At 47.2% G+C, this 14,300-nt stretch overlaps 1 protein-coding gene and 1 long non-coding RNA gene across 2 annotated transcripts; both read right to left on the bottom strand.

Moving 5' to 3' along the window:
* Nucleotides 1-842: 842 nt before the first annotated feature.
* On the bottom strand, nucleotides 843-8,915 carry RPS3 (ribosomal protein S3). The gene is made up of 7 exons (XM_081002446.1): nucleotides 8,757-8,915; nucleotides 7,226-7,356; nucleotides 5,651-5,744; nucleotides 4,318-4,412; nucleotides 3,419-3,606; nucleotides 1,626-1,822; nucleotides 843-915 (listed from the first exon to the last, which is right to left on the bottom strand). The coding sequence occupies exons 1-6, from the start codon at nucleotides 8,784-8,786 to the stop codon at nucleotides 1,629-1,631; spliced, it is 732 nt and encodes a 243-aa protein (XP_080858572.1). The 5' UTR covers nucleotides 8,787-8,915; the 3' UTR covers nucleotides 843-915; nucleotides 1,626-1,628.
* Nucleotides 8,916-9,533: 618 nt separating this feature from the next.
* LOC308475502 lies at nucleotides 9,534-11,746 on the bottom strand. The gene is made up of 2 exons (XR_013985270.1): nucleotides 11,404-11,746; nucleotides 9,534-10,581 (listed from the first exon to the last, which is right to left on the bottom strand). It is a non-coding gene; the product is annotated as an uncharacterized lncRNA (long non-coding RNA).
* Between the last annotated feature and the right edge of the window lie 2,554 nt (nucleotides 11,747-14,300).

Genomic DNA, 14,300 nt, shown 5'->3' with positions numbered 1-14,300 from the left:
CCCATGCAAATCCTTCTGCAGCCAAATAGTACTATCCCCCCACAATAAGGGAGGTGTCAGGAGGCTTGGGGGATCCTCAAAATTTACAGAAATACAAAAAGGAATAAATTAGAAGTGGAAAACACCCCAATGAGAACAGAGCACGCTCAGTGGTCACACAATGCAGACTGAAAATCAGAAAATTTGGCAGGATGTTCAGCCAGACCTGCATGAACTAAGGCATGACTGGCTAGTTGGCACCTTGAACAAGCGCATTCCACACAAAGACACTTTGCTGCAAGAGAATGAGTGTCAAGTCAAAATGGCAGCAGTTGTTTTGCTGAGGAGTCAGGCTAATTCAAGTTTCCCACCCCTTCTCTGCTGCTATCGGTTTTACAGGGATCGCCGCAAAAGGATTAAGAAATTGCTTTGATTCATACATTGATCTCAATGAGCTAGGATTGCTCGTGTTGCTAACACCTAGGAAGTATTCCTCCAATGGACTTTGCTTGTGCTAGTGACATCAGCATATAAACAGTGCTGGGACACAGCTAGAATGCAATTTCTGGTTGGTTGGAATCTCAAACAGCTACAGAAAAAGGGGCAGCAAATAAACAGCAGCTGTAATCAACGGGGGAGAGCAAAATCACTATCCCTTCAGCTTGAAGAAGATCGAGGTCGGTGCTAATGAGAATGTTCATAGAACCTTTTGAACACATGGGTGACTCAATGGTTAAATCTGAGCTGGGGTATCAACAGGGAACAAAACTAGAAAGTTTCAGATATTGGTTGGCCAGGATTTAGGTCCCAGAGCGGGCAAAAAAAAGTAAGGTGAGCAGGTAACAGAAACAACCTCCTGCATGTTGTCTTTTTCTGATTTTATTAAAGAGATATTTGTACAAGACGCCAAACTCTTTGTTCCAGATGTTTTTAAACCTGCAACAGAAACCGAAGAATTAGTGAGTGGGGAGCTAATACCCATACCATGAACACAATCCCTGGGGCAACAGCCTGCGTTGTTTTATCCCTGTAAAGCAGGTACAGGGAACCTGTAGCTCTCCAGAGGTTGACAGACTCCTGCTCCCATGAGCCAACAAAGCCAGTGGTGAGGGATGATAGGAGTTGTAGTCCCGCAACATCTGGTGGGCTGCAGTTATAAAGCATTAAATACACTGATTGCCCTCTACGAAACACTAGCAGCAACATGCAGCCAAGAAGTGCAGTACGTTCCCGAGCACAATTCAAAGTGTTGGTGCTGACCTTGAAAGCCCTAAACGGCCTCGGCCCAGTACACCTGAAGGAGCGTCTCCACCCCCATCGTTCTAAACGGACCCTGAGGTCCAGTGCCGAGGGCCTTCTTGGTAGTGGCACCCGCCCTGTGGAACGCCCTCCCACCAGATGTCAAAGAACAGCTGCAACCAGACTTTTGGAAGACATCTAAAGGCAGCCCTGTTTAGGGAAGCTTTTAATGTTTGATGCATTATTGTATTTTAATATTTTGTTGGAAGCCGCCCAGAGTGGCTGGGGAAGCCCAGCCATATGGGCAAGGTATAAATAATAAATTGTTAATTATTCTTATTTACACTGCGGCTCACCCCCAACGTTTTCTCCCCAAAACCCGTGAGGAATAAAGCAAAGCGACTCACCCCTTATGCCGTGGGGACGGGCTGCGGCATGGGGGGCTGCTCTGGCTTTGTGCCTTTCTGCTCCGAGATGGGGGTGGTGGGCAAGATCTCCTCCTTGGGCTCCACGATGCTGACGTGGTCTGGCAAGGGCTTCTTGGGGCCAATCTTCCCGCTTGGGTCCCAGGGAAGCATGATTTTCACTTTAATGCCCAGCACACCTGGAGTAACAAGGAGACACTGTCAAGAAAAGCAGCCTGGGCAGAGTGTTTCCTCTGCCACCCACAGCCTAGGCCTTCATTCTGTCTTGGGCATAGGCAAACCCGGGACTCCAGATGTTTTGGGACTACAACTCCCACCGTCCCTGACCACTGGTCCTGTTAGCTAGGGATCATGGGAGTTGTAGTCCCAAAACATCTGGAGGGCCAAGTTTGCCCATGCCTGGTCTTAGTCTTTGCTGTACTTGTAGAGAGAGAGACCAACAGACAATTCCCCTCTCGCAGTATTGGGGGGTTTGGTGTTTCAGAACATTGTCCTTGGGCACCTCTCACACCTCTGCATGAAAAATAGAGAAACAAGCCAGAAAAGATTCTCGAGACACTTCTGCAAGCTGGTTCACAGGCCGTGAAACTGAGCTTTCAAGGAGTTACAGGTTCAGTGCTCCCTCCTCAACACATGGCGGTTCCTTCCCTTGGCTTGAGGCAAATCAGTGTGCAATTTTGTCCCAACCAGCAACTATTGTATAATAACAACTTTATTATTTATACCAAGCTAAGATAAGAAATGAGTTTTTTAAGCACTGTTAGCAAGACAGGTGCAAGCTATGACAAGACAGCAAACTATGGCTTGCCTCAAACCAAGGAAGAAGGGGTACCAATAAGACCAAAGGTCCTTGAAGGCTCAATCATCTAGTGCAGGGGTCTGAAACCTTAGGTCCAAACGCAGGCTTCTATCTGGCCCCTGGGATTTCTCTCCCCAGACCACACCCTTCACCGGCCCTGGCTGTGAACTCTTGATAATGCTCCTTGTTCTCCTGGATTCAGGGTAGAAAGTGATATAATAATAATAATAAATTTTATTTATACCCCGCCCTCCCCAGCCAAGACCGGGCTCAGGGCAGCTAACAACCGATATAAAAACGAATTGATTGAAATACAACTTAAAAACAAGCTTAAAAGACAACATTCAAACATTAAAATGCAGCCTCATTTCAATAGAAACTCAAATCAAATCAAAACTTTTTTGGGGATGAAAACGTCAAATCTTCACCAAGGCTAACTATCCAGATTGGTCCTACTTGGGCCGGAAAAAAGCCAGGGAAGTCCCCAAATAGGAATTCCATCACAGGAGGAGAAAGGAAAAAAGAAAGAGGGAATCAAATAGATTCCAAGCCAAAGGCCAGAAATGCGGAAATAAATCAGATCCTGCAGGGCCCTGAGTCCCAGCCGGGGCCAGTGTTGAAAAGGCCCTGGCTCTGGTTGAGGCTAATCTAAATTCCTTAGGGCCCTATGTTAAAAGTACACAGAAGTTCCCACACTGTGCAGAGGTAACATCAGCTATTCTCCCTGCTTTTTGCCTCTGGCCCCCTACACTACTGGCATGTGGCCCTCCAGAACGGAACATTCAAGGAGGCTGGGAAGAGCCAAAGAAGGTTCCCCGCTTCCGACCTACTGCCAAACCATGGCTTGATGCAACGTGAGAACCAGCCTAGCTAGACTACGAAGCAGCCGGGGGTTACAGAAGGCCCAGAATCTTTTTAGGAACAAGGAAGCCAACTGGGGGCTGCCTGAGAGATTGCCTGCCCCTCCCCCACTCACCCTGCCTGAGGAGGACGTGGCGGACAGCCGTGTCGACGTAGTAGTTGACGGGGTCTCCGCTGTGGATCATCAGGCCATCCACGAATTTCATGGACTTGGCTCGCTGGCCACGGAGCTTCCCCGACACCACCACTTCACAGCCCTTGGCTCCACTCTCCATGATGAAGCGGAGGACACCGTAACACGCCCTAGAAGAGAAGGAAAACTCTCCGTTGAACTGCGCTGGGCCTTCTCCTCTGATCTACTGCTTTATTATCAAGTTAAGCAGGACAACCCACCCCCCACATCACCATAGACTTCCAACATTGGACTTCATCCCTTCTCAGACAAATGCCTCAAGATCATTCAATGAACAGGACGCCTCTGTTGGGAGTACCCAAGCACAGCGCCACAGAACGTAGCACTGAGCGGTTTACTCCAAGCAGATGGCGGCCGTTTCTGACTCGTCATCGTATCATCACTGAAGGGTTTTTTCTTTCCTTTCTTACAAGGGTTGCCATTCAACAACGCTCAAGGAAGAGGCCATACTTTGGGGGAATCTGGCAAGGCAAGTTAGCTCGAGTAGAAACAAGAATCTCGCAAATTCGTTGTGGCATAAACTTGCCTGGGTCAGGGTCTCCCCACTCTGCTCTCCCTTTCCCTATATTGAACATCAGATTGCAAGCTCTGCAGGGCAATGACTTGTCCTCTCCACCTCTGAAACATCATGCTACATTAATAATTTTGCCCATTACGCAGAAGAGAAAGGAGCAACTGCACCAGTGCAGAGATGAGGGGAACTTTAAGGCGGGATTTATTCAGCCCAATGTGTTGATTATAAACTTCCGCAGAGGCACAATTAAAACCCCCGTTTTCTAAACGCTATTGCAAAATGATTAGACGGAGTGTTGCTTGCTTACCTACGGACGGCAAGGCCCCCCAGAAGCTTGTAACGCAGCGACTCTGCTTGAGCAATGGCGCACAGCCCTCTCGTGGCCACCTTCTCAGCGTACAGCTGGAAAAGAAAGCAGGAACATTTTGTCCATTTTTTATTTTTGCAAAGTTCAGGCTTGCAGGCACCTCTGTTGCTTTACAGGCTCATCTTCACTTTGCACTCACGAACTCTCTGAAAATACTTACATGACCTTAAGGGTTTGTAGGTGTTCTCCTCCGCTCCACAGGCTGAGCCAAGGCATCCCATAAACACACCAGTTTTCAGTGCAGGGCCCACTTACACTGTGCCTTGTTGCAGTATCATGATAATGCGTTTTAAAAGCCAGTTTGGTTCCAGAACCGTTGGCCAACTTGGAGATGCCACCGTTGAGACGCTTCCAAGGGTGGAAAGTGTCTACGGAAAGCTCAACCAGGTGACTCAACCTGTTTGGCCAATACTGGGCAAAAACATCATTCCAGACATGCCAAGCACAGAAGGGGCAAAGGGGCTAAAAACTTAAAAAGAAATTAATAGTAAGAGGGCCATATACGGAAGAGATGGAAACACAGCACTAGCTGGGAAGCTAACAGCTGAGAACTTCTCTTAACACAGCCCAGCACCTTCCAAATGTTTTGAACTACAATTCCCAGCACCCCCAGCTAGCATGGTTGTGGCATAAAAGTAGATTCTTACAGCTTTGTAAAGCTCGCTAATGGTTAACATAGGTGTTTGGCGAGTCCAGCAGCTATATGAAACTTGAAAGGGTAATTAAGTTTGCAAATTTGTTTTAGATTCGCAATTCTGATGGTTAGGGGCTTTGCTAATTTTAACCCTCATCCACCCAGATTTGAAGCCTCTGACCTTTGCAGCCAATGCTCCAACCTAGTCTCCTGCAACCCTCCAGATGTTTTGGGATCCAGCTTCCACCAAACACAACCTCTGGCCATACTGGACTGATAGAAGTTGTGGACCACTGACAGCTGGAAGGAGGGTGGCTGGCTAGACAAGGCTGCTCTTGTCTCTGAAAAACAAACCCCATTCTCGTAGCGTTACAATCACATCGGCCTAGATCAATAAATCGACACCAGTTTGAGGAAATACTCCAAAACCGTGACTCGCCCTTCTCAGACAAATGCCTCAAGATCATCCAATGAACAGGACACCTTTACCCAAGCACCCACACACAGCACCACAGAACGTGGCGCTGTGCTGTTTACTCTGAGCAGGCAGGTGGCCATTTCTGACTCGTCATCAGATCATCACTGAAGGGGGAACTTGGCACACAATAAGCAGAAAGTGAAAACTGGGGAAGCCATTACCTCAACGCTTCCCTCGGGAAAACCAAACCGCTTCTGGACAACAGCAGTCAGCTCACGAATACGGCGCCCTTTCTCGCCCAGAACATTCTGAGTTCTGAAAGAAGGAGCAAAGGCAAGGCATTAAGTCCTCACTTAAGATGTTCAGATATTTTAGTCTCCATTTTGAAATCGCTGAAATAACATGGGGTATTCTAGAAGTTATCAGCACTGAGAATATAAGAGGCAGGTTGCTTGATCCAGCAGGTTTTTCCCCTTTTAGAAACAGTGTGTAAAAGCAATCATTTGTCCCGTCCGAACTCTGACACTGCCAGAGTTCAACACATTAAGAGATGTTAAACTGAAGGAGCTGACCATGTGAGTGTAGGCTGATATGGAGGAAGGTGAATTATTCCCAGTTACATTAGGCTGTGCATTTAGGACTAGACATGACTCTTTCTTAGCAAAAAGCAGCCCTTGGGTCAACACACAGGTGGAAGGGTCTGCCATTGTTTTTCCACACCAAATCATTTGCAGCAGGTGTAATTAAGAGGCCCAGCTCTTAATTAAATCAATTTTATTATACAGTCCCTGACCCATTAACAGGAAGTATAATAGTATTTCCAACATAAAATGAATTAAAACTACAAAAACACACATTTTAAAAAGGAACTAAGCTACACTTAAAACTGATGAATCCCACATTAATTTTTGCTGCAAAAAATCCTGAAAATGCTAGAAACATGTTGTTTGACCCAACATGGGTTAGATTTCCAGGTACAGCAGCCCTTAGGCCACCCCTACCCTCACGGATCACAACTCCGATCAGCCTCAGCCAGTATGACCGAATGTCAGGGACCAGGATAACAGTCGTCTACAACAGTCAGAGGGCATCAACACGCAGAAGGCCAATCTAGATCAGTATTTCACCCTGCAGTTCATGGGAAAGTACTGTCTGAATCTGGATCTATGACCAAGTGAGTCCAAGTGGCTCCTGCACCCGTGGTTTTTGAAAAGGGTGAGGAATACAAAGCAAGCTGTTTGCTTCTACAGAGCAATATATATAGGGAAACCATGCAAACCACAGCAACTCTTCTGATCCAACTCCAACATTCAGGAAGAAACCATTCCTATCCAACAGGAATGCAGTAGATGGTAAAAATGCAGAAGAGGGGCTGCAGTGGCAGATCATGTGTTATGCATGCAGAAGGTCTCAGGTTCAAGCCCTAGCCTCTCCACCTAGGGCCAGGGATATTCTCCGTCTTAAACCCTGGAAAACCTCTGCCAGTCAGTGTCGACAATACAGGGTTAGCTGATCCAATGGTTGGCTTGGTAAAAGGCATCTTCCTATATTCCACCCCAAACTTCGCATGTGTGGGAGACTGGAGATATGGTAGTTTTCAAATACATGAGCCCTACATTTACAAACCCACTCAATCTTCCTGCAGTGTATACACGTCTGTAGTAGGTACAGGCTTCAATATTTCAATTGCCTCCTGGATTCAGTCAAACCACGCTATATGAACACACCGCCAGACTTTTGAGTTATCGCAGTGGCAGAGTTGTTCACCCACCACCAGACACACAGAGGCAAATCACCTGGTTGCAAGGATGATGATTTCTGTCCTGGTTGGGGTAACTCTGACCTCCACGCCAGAGTAGCCATCTTCAGCCAGCTCCCGAGTCAGGAATTCATTCAGTTCAGCTTTGAAGATACCATCAGCCACAAACTATAAAGAGCAAAACAGATTATGAGAAGCCAGCAGCAGTTTAACCCTGCAAACCCCAGGGGAAAAGTCTGGTTTAAAAAATAATAATAATCGACAAGCAGTTACTATCTGCTGGGCCTGATGTGCACCAATCCTGCCCAGTGCATGTGCAGAATAACCAAAAGGCTCAGAATTTCACTCAGAATGGAAATGGACTGGATTAAGAACCACCCAAGTTTCTGCCGTGACTCTTGGAAGAACCTTAGCTAAGTGATATAGTTACACTTCCCAGAGTGGTTTAACAATCAATCCCTCTTCACAGGAAACTGGGAACTGTAGTTTTCTACGGGAGAATAGGGGTGTCTAATAACTATCAGAACCCTTAATAAATTAGTTCCAGGATGCTTTGGGGGAAGCTCTGACTGTTTTAAGTGGTATGATCCTGCTTTCATGTACAATTTAGATATGAGCGCACGCTCTCACACACACAAATTTCTTGAACCTGCTGTCCACAGAACCGGGTTGCCACTTTTTAAAAGAAAACTTTTAGCCGAAACCTTGTACTTTTGTCTACCCTGAACGATGGCAATGTACTACCCTGTCAGAGCAGCAGCATACAACAGGAAAATAATGCATTAGTGACACCAAAACAGGATGCACCCCTGCAAGAAGTCCCCTTTTCCTGCAAAAACTCCTGGTCCTCCAGCACTTCATTTAGCTTCCGGGGACAAACCTAGCAATTGCTCTTAGCTGTGACAGCCCCCCAGAACCTCCACGTGGAAAAGCAGCATCCCTGCCAAATACATATACCAGTCACCGAGATACTGGTGCTTTAATGGTCTCCAAAGGGCATCCAGCTGAGACTACATAGAGTCATAGACCCTTCTTATTTATTTGGGAATAGGAGTTTGGTACTAGAATGCAGCCTCTTATCCTTTTTCCATTAAAGAAAGCCACTCAGCAGCGAGAGCACCTGCGTTGCGTGCAGAAGGCCCCAGGCTCAACCCCCAGTGGCCCTTCCAGGCGCTTTTGAGGGTCCCCTTCCCCAAAACCTGGAGAGCTGCTGCCAGCCAGTGCAGGCAATATAGGCCCAGGCAGACCAAAGGCCTAAGTGGGGCATGGCGCAGGTTCCTGTGTTCTCCTGGGCAAACCTTTGAGGGCCTCGAGCGACCTTCTCTTGTCTCCCAGCCCGGCCTGTCCAGGGCCAACCCGGCCTCTGCCTTGCCGCCATGTTCTTCAAGCCAGGCCCAGCCGGGAGAGGGGGGAGACCGGCCTCAATCCACCTCCATCCGCCGGTCTCGCCCCGCCGCCGGCCCCTCCGGAGACCTCAAACCCCACAGCTCGGCCCTCTGCTCCTCATCCCAGCCTCATTTCCCGGCTCCAGTCCCCGCGGCTCCGCACCGGCCGGCCGCCTCCCTCACCTTTCGCTTCTTGGAGATCTGCACCGCCATCTTGAGCCGAACAGCCCGGGCTGAAAAGAGGCTGCTTCCGCCGCCGCGGAGGATTATAGGGCAGGCAGGCCGCTTTCCGTTGGCTCACGGGTGTCATGTGGGGGGAGCCGCTCTGCATGCTGGGAAACGTAGTCGACGTACCTTCGCAGCGCGAATCGTGGCGCATGCGGGATTTCCTCGAAGCAATTCGCTGCTTCCCATTGGTCCGCGGTGGTCCCCGGAAGAGTGCATCATGGGAAATGTAGTCTTTCTGTGTTTTTCACCCAATTAAAAGGAGTTTGGCCAGACTTGGCGGGGTCGAGGAATGAAATATTGTTAAATGAGCGCAAAGATAATTCACAGCAGCGCACATGGTTGTGCGCATTAGTCGCTTGATAATAATAATAATAATAATAATAATAATTTATTTGTACCCCGCCCATCTGGCTGGGTTTCCCCAGCCACTCTGGGTTGCTTCCACAAAGACCAAAAATACACTAATATCTCATACATTAAAAACTTCCCTGAACAGGGGTGCTTGAGGAAAGTATGGCCATATAATAAAATATGATAAAATATAATAAAATTGCTAATAGGCAAATGAAACCTCCAGGAAGAGAGGCAGTCTACCTTTAAGTGCCAGGCGGCAGCGACAGCCAGCAATGGAGAAGCTGTTCATGTACTTGCATTGGCATCTGGCTGGCCGCCTCCGGAGTATTTTGGAACAGGTGGCCTGATGCAATAAGAGGAAAAGCTGTCGCTCCACTAGTACAGTGGTGCCTCGCAAGACAAAATTAATCCGTTCCGCGAGTCTCTTCGTCTTGCGGTTTTTTCGTCTTGCAAAGCATGGCTATTAACGGCTTAGCGGCTTTAAGAAAAAGGAAACAAACTCGCAAGAACTTGCAAGACGTTTTGTCTTGCGAAGCAAGCCCATAGGGAAATTCGTCTTGCGGAACGACTCAAAAAACAGAAAACTCTTTCGTCTAGCGAGTTTTTCATCTTGCGAGGCATTCGTCTTGCGGGGCATCACTGTACAGCATCTGTTTTTCCTGTTGTTTTATTTGATGTTGTGATGTGTTGTAAACCACTTTGAGATTTTTTTTTTCCTTTAAAATATAAGGCAGTATAGAAATGAAATGACTAATAATAATAAATTTCATTGTAAAAAAATAAAAATGGTGCCTAGCCATTTCATTGTGCTGACCATAACCTAGGTTTAAGGTGCATTTGGCGATTAGCTTCTATATCTGAGTTTCCAAAACTGCTCTGGAACTCTTCCAGCTCTGCAATTCTATGATTCCATGTATCTTTTTTTAAAAAAGGAAAATTTCTAGATATGACCACAGTGAGGCAGTCCCTTCCTGCAGAATAAGATGCATGCTTTGCTTAGCCTAAGATAGACACATTTTCCAAGGCGGCGGGTGGATTCTGTGCTTCCTTAGAAGCTGATCAGGGGCTTCCTCAATGAGAGGACAATCAAGAGAGATGATTTCCTAGAAGACAAGAGGCCCACAAACCTCTAGTGACGTACAGCCAATTGTTGGTCTCGAGTATCAGACATATGCTGAGCCACCAAGGTCACACATAGGAGAGAACTTGAGCCACTGACAGCTCACCATCGTCCACAATTGTCACTGGTTCCGTGGTCCAATTGCTTCCTCCTCCTTTTCAGCTGAAATCAACACTCCCGTTGTTGTAAGCCAGAAAATTGCTTATCTCCTGAGTTTACGCCAATAAAACTCAGAAACTTGAGGAGTTAGGAGTCCAGCGTTGATTATTGCAAAGCAATAGGTCACAGTCAGATCGTTCCGCAAAACTGTGAAATAAAAAATTTAAGGTCTTATATATATAATAAATGTTCGTAAATGTACCAAGCAAACACGTACATAAATATATAAACCACATGTCTGAAGCAGCACAGGGAAACATCCCTGAAACCATTTTGACTCCCAAACTGACCAAATGATTTCTCTGCAAGGTCAAGGAAAATGGAAAAGCCTCCCCATTATCTTTTCATTCACAAACCCTGTCTTAAGGGTATGTCTGTGTATGAATAGGGTGAGCCTGTGACCTGGCTCAGGAACTAAGTATTTATCATGACAAAAGACTGGCCAGGCTTCCCAGGGTATCCAATCAAGTAAGCATTAACAGGTAACTTGCCAGACAGGAGATAAACAACACACTCGGATTTCTGTTGTAGACTGCCCTTTCTGTGATTTGTGTATGATGTGTCTGGGGGTGGTTTTGAACTCCAGGACGAGCAATTTAAAATGTCTATATAAGGGCAGGCACACCTTGGTTCAGGGTCCTCTTCCTTCTCCTGCGTGTGAGGGGAGCACCCTGTTGCAACAGTTCAATAAAGATCAGGCTTCCTAGCTGCTTTGCTTCTCAATATTCTCTGGTTGGCCTCTGTTATTTTCTCTAACCGATGGAGAACCTGCAAAGGACTCTATAAGGGCTCTTGTGTCCCCCGTAAAGGAATAAGGGCAGATTTTCGTTTATTACAACTGCAACCCCGCCCGGTGGTCCAGGCAGTGATATTTCAAACAAAGCATTTCAATTTTCACCAATCATATACATCATTACCTCATTTTATGTTTAATACACATGCGCAGTAAAAAGGTAAAGATAAAGGTACCCCTGCCCGTACGGGCCAGTCGTGTCCGACTCTAGGGTTGTGCGCTCATCTCACTTAAGAGGCCGGGAGCCGGCGCCGTCTGCAGACACTTCCGGGTCACGTGGCCAGCGTGACGAAGCTGCTCTGGCGAGCCAGCACCAGCGCAGCACACGGAAACGCCGTTTACCTTCCCGCTATAAAGCGGCACCTATTTATCTACTTGCACTTGAGGGTGCTTTCGAACTGCTAGGTTGGCAGGAGCAGGGACCGAGCAACGGGAGCTCACCCCGCCGCGGGGATTCGAACCGCCGACCATACGATCGGCAAGTCCTAGGCACTGAGGTTTTACCCACAGCGCCACCCGCGTCCCTACATGCGCAGTAAGCACTGGTAATTTCTGCTGATTAAGTTCTGATTCCCACCGTGTTCTGTTACATTGTTTTAGTGCGCATGTTGGGAACTTGTGTTACGTGGAACCATTTGCACCATGTAGCAACTTATGCTCTAGCTTTGAGCTGTATCTTTGTGGTTCACATATTAGCTGTATTTCTGCCCCAATTTGGGGGGGGGGGGGTTGGCAGCTTGCAAAATGATGTTTCATAAAGTAACAGGCTCCCATAACTTCTCTATTAGAAGCACACTCAAGGATTTACAGGGGTACACATTATCACATTTATTGTGGCCCTTTGGGCCACTGCCACACCGTGACTAAAGCCCAATAGACGAAGCCGTGAGAAGATGCAACTTCAGGCCTCTTCTGCAAAAAAAAAAAAGCATCATAATGGCACCTGAAACAGCCATGGCTTCCCTCAAAGAATGCCGGGAACTGTAGTTTGAGAGACAGTGTGGTGTAGTGGTTAGAGTGTCGGACTAGGACCACGGTTCAAATCCTCCACTGAGCCAAGTTGAAACTCACTGGGTGGCCTGCAGGGGGCACTCACTGGTTCTCAGCCCAACCGACCTCACAGGGTTGCTGTGAGGATTAAATGAGGAGAGAGCTTCGTGGACCACCTTGAGGTCCTGGGCGGTAAAGGTGGGATTTTTTTTTAATTATCGTTTTTATTTGATTTTACACATACAGTGGTAACTCGGGTTACAGACGCTTCAGGTTACAGGCACTTCAGGTTACAGAATCTGCTAACCCAGAAATAGTACCTCAGGTTAAGAACTTTGCTTCAGGATGAGAACAGAAATTGTGGCGTGGCGGCAGCAGGAGGCCCCATTAGCTAAAGTGGTGCTTCAGGTTAAGAACAGTTTCAGGTTAAGAACAGACTTCCAGGACGAATTAAGTTCTTAACCCGAGGTACCACTGTATAAATTTATAACAAAACCAAATACATATCCATACAAAGAGATTTCTCTGAATCTCGAGACTTCGCCCCATCCCCTCCGTTGGTCCTATTGGCAACGTTTTCAACTGCACATGATTTCATAATCTATATTTTAAATCTATCCATATTGTCCATAATATTTGTTACATTACAAGTGAGATTAAAATCCTGCTAATGTTTTCATCCTTGAGGCCCGTGGAGTGCAAGAAGATCAAACCTCTCCATTCTGAAGGAAATCAGCCCTGAGTGCTCACTGGAAGGACAGATCGTGAAGCTGAGGCTCCAATACTTTGGCCACTTCATGAGAAGAGAAGACTCCCAACAGATTAAAAGACACAATAAAACATCAAACATTAAAAACTTCCCTAAACAGGGCTGCCTTCAGATGTCTTCTAAAAGTCAGGTAGTTGTTTATTTCCTTGACATCTGATGGGAGGGCGTTCCACAGGGCGGGAGCCACCACCGAGAAGGCCCTCTGCCTGGTTCCCTGTAGCCTCGCTTCTTGCAGAGAAGGAACCGCCAGAAGGCCCTCTCTGGACCTCCATGTCTGATGGTGGTAGAGACGCTCTTTCAGGTATACTGGACATTGCAGAGAGAGAGAGAGAGAGAGAGAGAGAGAGAGAGAGAGAGAGAGAGAGAGAGATGAGTAGTGCCTTCCTAAAAGGGAAGATTTCCATTCATAACCCCTGTTTGAAGGGTAGAGAGTTAATAATCATAGCAAGAGTCCACCGGGCTCTTCTCGTGTTCTTATAAACAACGAATACAGTATATAGTAAATAAACAGCTGCTTTCCTTGGTTGTCAGCCGCAGCCGAAGCAAGAGGAGAAGGTCAAGGAGGCAAAAACACAAAGCGCAGATAATTACAAGCTCGTATCCTGTCCCCAGCAAGGGCAAACAAGCAGAGCACAGTCCCCCTTCAGACCTTCTTATCTAGACCATGCAAATATTCATGGGAGGCTGCCTTGATTTCTCCGCTGCCAAAGCAAAGACGGCTGCAACACAGAACCATCTTTGTTTGCTGAGAAAGAGGTCTCTGCAGAAAGCCGCGACGTGCAGTGGATTTTAGCAGTTTGAGCACATCCGGGAAGGCAGGGTTCTTGCTTTCAGAGGAAGCGCCCCAAGCTCAGTTGGCAGGACACCTGCTTTGCATGCAGAAGGTCCCGGGGTTTCAATCCCCGACGGCACCTTCTTCAACACAATTCCTCAACATCAACTTCGTTGGACTGGTCGTGTGGTTCGGATGCCTGATTATCGTCTTCCAAAGCAACTACTCTACTTAAAGACACTCTCAAGGCAAATCTTTAAAAATGCAGTACAGTGGTACCTCGGGTTACAGACGCGTCAGGTTAAAGACGCTTCAAGTTACAGACTCCGCTAACCCAGAAATAGCACCTCGGGTTAAGAACTTTGCTTCAGGATGAGAACAGAAATCGCGCAGTGGTGGCGCAACGGCAGCAACAGGAGGCCCCATTAGCTAAAGTGGTGCTTCAGGTTAAGAACAGTTTCAGGTTAAGAACGGATCTCCAGAATGAATTAAGTACTTAACCTGAGGTACCACTGTATAAGCACATGGGGAAACTGTATAAG

Source organism: Podarcis pityusensis, assembly GCF_964106645.2.
Source record: "Podarcis pityusensis genome assembly, chromosome: 4".
Classification (NCBI taxonomy): domain Eukaryota; kingdom Metazoa; phylum Chordata; class Lepidosauria; order Squamata; family Lacertidae; genus Podarcis; species Podarcis pityusensis.
The sequence above is the reverse complement of the archived record's forward strand: the minus strand, read 5'-3'. Positions and strand labels throughout refer to the sequence as shown.

What these genes read in the sequence shown, in the direction of transcription:
- RPS3 (XM_081002446.1), bottom strand. Translation starts at nt 8,786, where the DNA reads ATGGCGGTGCAGATCTCCAAGAAGCGAAAG. An exon ending in ATCATCATCCTTGCAACCAG is followed by an intron (nt 5,745 to 7,225) that starts GTGATTTGCCTC and finishes TCCTTCTTTCAG; the next exon opens with AACTCAGAATGTTCTGGGCG. An exon ending in CCACGTCCTCCTCAGGCAGG is followed by an intron (nt 1,823 to 3,418) that starts GTGAGTGGGGGA and finishes TTGTTACTCCAG; the next exon opens with GTGTGCTGGGCATTAAAGTG.